Source organism: Triticum urartu, chromosome 4, assembly GCF_003073215.2.
Source record: "Triticum urartu cultivar G1812 chromosome 4, Tu2.1, whole genome shotgun sequence".
NCBI classification, from domain to species: domain Eukaryota; kingdom Viridiplantae; phylum Streptophyta; class Magnoliopsida; order Poales; family Poaceae; genus Triticum; species Triticum urartu.
Window position 1 is genome coordinate 390,623,883 of NC_053025.1, and position 8,124 is coordinate 390,632,006.

Below are 8,124 nucleotides of genomic sequence, written 5' to 3' on the forward strand. Positions count from 1 at the left end.
AAGTTGATCAAAGCATATAGTTTTATACAGACTTGCGGTGAAGCATGTATTTACAAGAAAGTAAGTGGGAGCACTACAACATTTCTAATAAGTATATGTGAATGACATATTGTTGACCAGAGATAATGTAGAATTATTCTGCAAAGCATAAAGGAGTGTTTCAAAGGAGTTTTTCAAAGAAAGACCTCAGTGAAACTGCTTACATATTGAGCATCAAGATCTATAGAGATAGATCAAGACGCTTGATAAGTTTTTCAATGAGTACATACATTGACAAGATTTTGAAGTAGTTCAAAATGGAACAGTCAAAGAAAGAGTTCTTACCTGTGTTACAAGGTGTGAAATTGAGTAAGACTCAAAGCCCGACAACGGCAGGAGATAGAAAGAGAATGAAAGTCATTCCCTATGCCTCAGCCATAGTTTCTACAAAGTATGCCATGTTGTGTACCAGATCTATTGTATACCCTAAACTGAGTTTAACAAGGGAGTACAATTGTGATTTAGGAGTAGATCACTGGACAGCGGTCAAAATTATCCTTAGTGGAATAAGGATATGTTTCTCGATTATGGAGGTGACAAAAGGTTCATCGTAAAGGGTTACGTCAATGCAAATTTTGACACTGATCCAGATGACTCTAAGACTCAATCTGGATACATTTTGAAAGTGGGAGCAACTAGCTAGAGTAGCTCCATGCAGAGCATTGTTGACATAGAAATTTGCAAAATACATACGGATCTGAATGTGGCAGACCCGTAGACTAAACTTCTCTCACAAGCAAAACATGATCACACCATAGTACTCTTTGGGTGTTAATCACATAACGATGTGAACTAGATTATGACTCTAGTAAATCCTTTGGGTGTTGGTCACATGACGATGTGAACTATGGGTGTTAACCACATGGTGATGTGAACTATTGGTGTTAAATCACATGGCGATGTGAACTAGATTATTGACTCTAGTGCAAGTGGGAGACTGAAGGAAATATGCCCTAGAGGCAATAATAAAGTTATTGTTTATTTCCTTATTTCATGATAAATGTTTATTATTCATGCTAGAATTGTATTAACGGGAAACATAATACATGTGTGAATACATAGACAAACATAGTGTCACTAGTATGCCTCTACTTGACTAGCTCGTTAATCAAAGATGGTTAAGTTTCCTAACCATAGACATGAGTTGTCATTTGATTAACGGGATCACATCATTAGGAGAATGATGTGATTGACTTGACCCGTTTCATTAGCTTAGCACTTGATCGTTTAGTATGTTGCTATTGCTTTCTTCATGACTTATACATGTTCCTATGACTATGAGATTATGCAACTCCCGTTTACCAGAGGAACACTTTGTGTGCTACCAAACGTCACAACGTAACTGGGTGATTATAAAGGTGCTCAACAGGTGTCTCCGAAGGTACTTGTTGGGTTGGCGTATTTGGAGATTAGAATTTGTCACTCCGATTGTTGGAGAGGTATCTCTGGGCCCACTCGGTAATGCACATCACTTAAGCCTTGCAAGCATTGCAACTAATGAGTTAGTTGCGGGATGATGTATTACAGAACGAGTAAAGAGACTTGTCGGTAACGAGATTGAACTAGGTATTGAGATACCGACGATCGAATCTCGGGCAAGTAACATACCGATGATAAAGGGGACAACGTATGTTGTTATGCGGTCTGACCGATAAAGATCTTCGTAGAATATGTGGGAGCCAATATGAGCATCCAGGTTCCGCTATTGGTTATTGACCGGAGATGTGTCTCGGTCATGTCTACATAGTTCTCGAACCCATAGGGTCCGCACGCTTAACGTTTCGATGACAGTTATATTATGAGTTATATGTTTTGATGTACCGAAGGTTGTTCGGAGTCCCGGATGTGATCACGGACACGACGAGGAGTCTCGAAATGGTCGAGACATGAAGATTGATATATTGGAAGCCTATGTTTGGATATCGGAAGTGTTCCGAGTGAAATCGGGATTTTACCGGAGTACCGAGGGGTTACCGAAACCCCCCGGGGGCTTCATGGGCCATAGTGAGCCTTAGTGGATAAGGGAGAGGCGGCCAGGGCAAGGGCCGCGCGCCCCTCCCCCTAGTCCGAATAGGAAAAGGAGAGGGGGGCGGCACCCACCCTTCCCTTCCTCTCTCCTCTTTCCCCCTCTACTCCTAATCCAACTAGGAAAAGGGAGGGAGTCCTACTCCCGGTGGGAGTAGGACTCCTCCTGGCGCGCCCCTCCTGGCAGGCCACACCTCCCCCCTTGCTCCTTTATATACGGGGGCAGGGGGGCACCCTAGAGATACAACAATTGATCGTTTGATCTTTTAGCCGTGTGCGGTGCCCCCCTCCACCATAGCCCACCTCGATAATACTGTAGCGGTGCTTAGGCAAAGCCCTGCGTCGGTAGACCATCATCATCATCACCACGCCGTCGTGCTGACAAAACTCTCCCTCAACACTCGGCTTGATCGGAGTTCGAGGGACGTCATCAGGCTGAACGTGTGCTGAACTCGGAGGTGCCGTGCGTTCGGTACTTGATCGGTCGGATCGTGAAGACGTATGACTACATCAACCGTGTTGTGCTAACGCTTCCGCTTTCGGTCTACGAGGGTACGTGGACAACACTCTCCCTTCTCGTTGCTATGCATCACCATGATCTTGCGTGTGTGTAGGAATTTTTTTGAAATTACTACGTTCCCCAACATCAAGATGTTGAAAGCAAAGTTGGCAGAAGTATTTGGTTTCCCATCCCCATCTCTGAAGCCTGTCATTGCACCACAGCCGATCAAGATGCAGTAACCAGGCGAAGATCTTGAGCCGACCAGGAGCCCAGGCACTCCAAAAGAATTTCCTGAACGGGGCATGGACCGATCCATGAAAATGTGCCTGATATGTTGATGATGTGCTGTAGATCCCGTTCGTCGTGAATTTCCATCTGATCTCGTCAGGCTGGCCCAGCCTCATACTCATTCTAGCAGTTCTTATCAGCCTCTCTAAGTTCAAGAACTCCTGAAGCAAAGGGTTTACATTACCATGCGCCAAGTCCTTAATCCAAGCATTGTCATGCAGTGCCGCCTGTACAGTCCTGTTCTTTCTTCGCGAGTGTTTGAACAGACGCGGGAAGGACGTCTTGAGGGGCTTAGCACCAGCCAGGCACAGCCCCAAGAGATCATCTGATTGATTCTGATCGTTTTACCTATGCTAAATATATGTTGTTGTGGCCTATGTAGGTTCACTTGTTGGGGAACGTAGCATAAATTCAAAATTTTCCTACGTGTCACCAAGATCTATCTATGGAGTCATCTAGCAACGAGGGAGGAGTGGATCTACATACCCTTGTAGATCGCGCGTGGAAGCGTTCAAGAGAACGGGGTTGATGGAGTCGTACTCGTCGTGATCCAAATCACCGATGATCCTAGCGCCGAACGGACGGCACCTCCGCGTTCAACACACGTACGGAGCAGCGACGTCTCCTCCTTCTTGATCCAGCAAGGGGGGAGGAGAGGTTGATGGAAGATGGCTCCAGCAGCAGCACAACGGCGTGGTGGTGGTGAAGCTGCAGTACTCCGGCAGGGCTTCGCTAAGCACTATGGAGGAGGAGGAGGTGTTGGAGAGGGAGAGGGAGGCACCAAAGGCCAAGGTTAGAAGTCCTCCATCTCCCCCACTATATATAGGGGGGCCTAAGGGGGGGGCGCCGGCCCTAGGAGATCCAATCTCCTAGGGGGGCGGCGGGCAAGGGAGGAATCCCTCCTCCCCAAGGCACCTAGGAGGTGCCTTCCCCTCTTAGGACTCTTCCTTAGGGTTTCCCCCACCCTTAGGCGCATGGGCCCTAGGGGAAAGTGGCGCCCCAGCCCACTTTGGGCTGGATCCCTTCCCACTTCAGCCCATGGGGCCCTCCGGGATAGGTGGCCCCACCCGATGGACCCCCGGGACCCTTCCGGTGGTCCCGGTACAATACCGGTGACCCCGAAACTTGTCCCGATGGCCGAAATAGCACTTCCTATATATGATTCTTTACCTACGGACCATTCCGGAACTCCTCGTGACGTTCGGGATCTCATCCGAGACTCCGAACAACATTCGGGTTACTGCATATACATATCCCTACAACCCTAGCGTCACCGAACCTTAAGTGTGTAGACCCTACGGGTTTGGGAGACATGCAGACATGACCGAGATGACTCTCCGGTCAATAACCAACAGCGGGATCTGGATACCCATGTTGGCTCCCACATGTTCCACGAATGATCTCATCGGATGAACCACGATGTCAAGAACTTAATCAATCCCGTATACAATTCCCTTTGTCTAGCGGTACGATACTTGCCCGAGATTCAATCGTCGGTATCCCGATACCTTGTTCAATCTCGTTACCGGCAAGTCTCTTTACTCGTTTCGTAACACATCATCCCGTGATCAACTCCTTGATCACATTGTGCACATTATGATGATGTCCTACCGAGTGGGCCCAGAGATACCTCTCCGTTTACACGGAGTGACAAATCCCAGTCTCGATTCGTGCCCACCCAACAGACACTTTCGGAGATACCTGTAGTGTACCTTTATAGCCACCCAGTTATGTTGTGACGTTTGGCACACCCAAAGCACTCCTACGGTATCGAGTTGCACAATCTCATGGTCTAAGGAAATGATACTTGACATTAGAAAAGCTTTAGCATACGAACTACATGATCTTGTGCTAGGCTTAGGATTGGGTCTTGTCCATCACATCATTCTCCTAATGATGTGATCCCGTTATCAATGACATCCAATGTCCATGGTCAGGAAACCGTAACCATCTATTGATCAACGAGCTAGTCAACTAGAGGCTTACTAGGGACATGGTGTTGTCTATGTATCCACACATGTATCTGAGTTTCCTATCAATACAATTATAGCATGGATAATAAACGATTATCATGAACAAGGAAATATAATAATAACCAATTTATTATTGCCTCTAGGGCATATTTCCAACATCACTTTCGGGTCACGCAAATGCCAATGTCACTGCCCCGACATTGTGCTAGTTTCCATAAATATTATTTTCAATGATCTAAACAAATTGTCACAATCCTAGTACAACTTTAGCACAAAGTTCTATAAAAGTTTTTAATTTATTTGATGCATGTGTGCGAGTTATACTGCATACTTAGTTAACGTTCTTGTAAAAACAGTGAGTGTACCTTGTTTCAAAAAAAAAAAACAGTGAGTGTGCATTTGTACAACCAAGTACCCAAGTAGCTCCGCCCACACTACGCCCATGCGTCGACACCACAGGTCAATCATCCTTCAGTCCCTCGCTATATATATGTAGTCACAGAATTACAAAAATACACACAATTTCGGAGCGTCAACTATCACGGCTTTATAAGTCGTCCTCCTCGATTGAATGCATTCTCCGGCTCATCGATGGCGCCAATGTCACTGGGTTCGTCAGGGATACGCCAGCGAAAAAGGAAGTCGTCAAAAGCCGTCCCTGTCGTCTCGTCTCTATTCCATGGATCAGACCTGTTCTTGGGTTTGCTCACGTTACCACACCATGACATGACAGCGGCGAAAGCTATCTATACAAAATTTTAGCCGGGAGGACAGCTTGAGAGTCTCCGTGGACTAGAGCTCTCCGCTGCCGATGTGCAAACAAGAAGCCACCAATTATTCCAAGGCGCCCACGAGTTTTAGTAATACCCGATAGAGTTGCGTTGGCATCAAACATATCTCATATCCGCCCGCCTCTCCTCTCCTCTCCTCTCCTGCCCCCCTCCGATTCTTCTTCTTGCTTCACACTTTTGCTTTGGTTTCCATGCGCGCTAATTTCTCGGGTGTTGTTGAAGAAGCTCCGTCTCTCTTATAGCTGGTAAGTTCTTAATTTTATCCATCTTCATATTATGTTTCTCTTTTAGAGATTGGTTTTAGGTTCGATGCTTTGGCTAGGATTTCGTGCGTTTATGTACTTTCTGTCTCAAGTTTTAAGAGTATCGTTAGCTCGTGCGCCTATTCTTTCTGTTGGAAAAGGGCCGGGGAACTTTGTTTCAGCCAGGCGCGCTAATTTGCCCAATTTTTATTTTTTGGGGGCTCGGTGAAATTTTGCATCTTCGCACAAGTATGCCTGATTCTGTTTCCTAACTTCCTATGCGCAGCTCTTGGTCGAGGAGATAGGAACTCAGGAGAAAGACATGGCGGAGGAACCCGGTGCAACTTCTAGATACTATTGCCACATGTGCTCGGTGATCGTAAGGCCAGAGCTGGGCGTCGAGGAGGTCAAGTGCCCGCACTGCCGTTCCGGATTCGTGGAGGAGATGGCCGATGGCCGGCGGAGCAGCAACGCCGTGGGAGACCGTGGTACTACTGCCACAGGGGCCGGCCCAGATGACGCGGGCGCGAGGTCGGAGCTCGCGGGTCCGCCGTGGCCGCCTATCCTCATGGACCTCCTCGGCGTCTCCTACGGGCTCGACGGCGGCGACCTCGCGGGCTTGGCGCGAAGACAGTACCGCCACCTCGCCTTCTTGCAGCTGCTCAACGCGCTCCAGGAAGGCGATGCCGATGCCGACGGCGACGCGCCCGACCCGGGGCTCGAGCGGCTCGTGCTGGTTAGCCCCGCCGACGCGCACGCCATGCTCATGCCAGAGCTAGGAGCCAGCAATGGCGCCGCCGCCGCCGCCAGGGGCCCAGGCCTGACGCTGGGCGAGTTGATTCTTGGCCCCGGGCTGGACTTGCTGCTGGAGTACCTGGCCGAGACCGACCCGAGCCGGCAAGGCACGCTGCCGGCGAAGATGGAGGCCGTTGCCGCATTGCCAACGGTAAAGGTAAGCGAGGCCGCGACCTGCCCGGTGTGCCTGGACGAGTTCGCGGCTGGCGGCGAGGCCAAGGAGATGCCGTGCAAGCACCGCTTCCACGACGTGTGCCTCCTGCCGTGGCTGGAGGCCAACAGCTCCTGCCCCGTCTGCAGGTACCAGCTGCCCACGGACGAGGCCACGGAGCCGGCCGGCAATGGCGCCGAGGAAACCGCCGACGAATCCAGTGGCAATGCAGGCCGCGACGTCGAGGGCGATAGCGACGGTGGAAGCAGTGGCAGGCGGCGGTGGCTCGCACGGCCTTTTGGTCGTTTTTTCTCGCGCAGATCGAATGGAAGCTCCTCGTCGTCGCGATGAAACTAACAATAATGGGAATCTGTTTAATTTGTTTTAGCTGTCTACAGTCTAGCATCTTGTAAAGCTGGATTCGTTCATTGGTTGAACCGTAATACACTAGTTCGTTCGTCTCTATGTCTCTGCTCAGGACAGATTTGCAAGATGCTAAGGCCCTGTTTGGATTTTCGTTTTTCTTTTAAATACACATTTGTAAATAATACACGTCTCGGCCACCGATTCATTTCCAGACGTAAATTGCTCAGCGGCCGGTACAATACAATACGCGTATAAGTGAAACACCCCCGTATCGAATTACATCGATTCCAAGCGCGCACTAAGTAATACTCCCTCCGTTTGAAATTACTCATCGTGATTTTAGTTCAAATTCAGACTGTACAGTTCTGGCAAATGTGAAGTGTGCTTGATACTCCCTTTGTTCATAAATATAAGATGTTCTATTTTTTTAATTGGATGCATATAAACATGTATTAGTACATTTGTTCCTTCATTTTAGTTTGTATATAGTTCATATTGAAATATCCGAAACATCTTATATTAGACAATACACCGCGCGTTGCAGTTAGATGGTAGTGTAATAAACAATTTGAAAGAAAGGAGCACACGGTATGAAGAAAAAAAAGCTAAGAAAATAAAAATAAGAAATGTTTTGCAATAGAAGATGACTTGAATTTAATGTGTAACTCTAAAATCAACTTAGTACGATCAGTTTTCTAACTTTCTCGGGTATGTGACTTCGTTGAACTTACATAGTGCTATATGTATGTATAGCATCTAGATCGTAAAATAGGCGTTGTGGCAGTTTATGCTAGAAACAACACAAATGAAGGACGAGATTTAAGAGCTGTATCTAAAGGTTGTTTCTCCCCTTTACAACATCTGGATGTGTTGCGGTTGAATCAACAGATGTTGTGAGGAGTAGGTGGAGTGTGCGGGCGGAGGCCAACCAGGTGTCCTAGCGACGGTGACG

The 8,124-nt window shown here is 47.9% G+C and overlaps 1 protein-coding gene across 1 annotated transcript; it reads left to right on the top strand.

Moving 5' to 3' along the window:
- The first annotated feature begins 5,554 nt into the window (after window positions 1–5,554).
- Window positions 5,555–7,271, top strand: LOC125551745 (E3 ubiquitin-protein ligase SIRP1-like). Its single transcript, XM_048715043.1, has 2 exons — window positions 5,555–5,863; window positions 6,147–7,271. The coding sequence occupies exon 2, from the start codon at window positions 6,183–6,185 to the stop codon at window positions 7,155–7,157; it is 975 nt and encodes a 324-aa protein (XP_048571000.1). The 5' UTR covers window positions 5,555–5,863; window positions 6,147–6,182; the 3' UTR covers window positions 7,158–7,271.
- Window positions 7,272–8,124: the final 853 nt, after the last annotated feature.

Excerpts from the sequence above, each read along its gene's own strand:
- LOC125551745 (XM_048715043.1), top strand. The coding sequence starts at position 6,183 with ATGGCGGAGGAACCCGGTGCAACTTCTAGATACTATTGCCACATGTGC.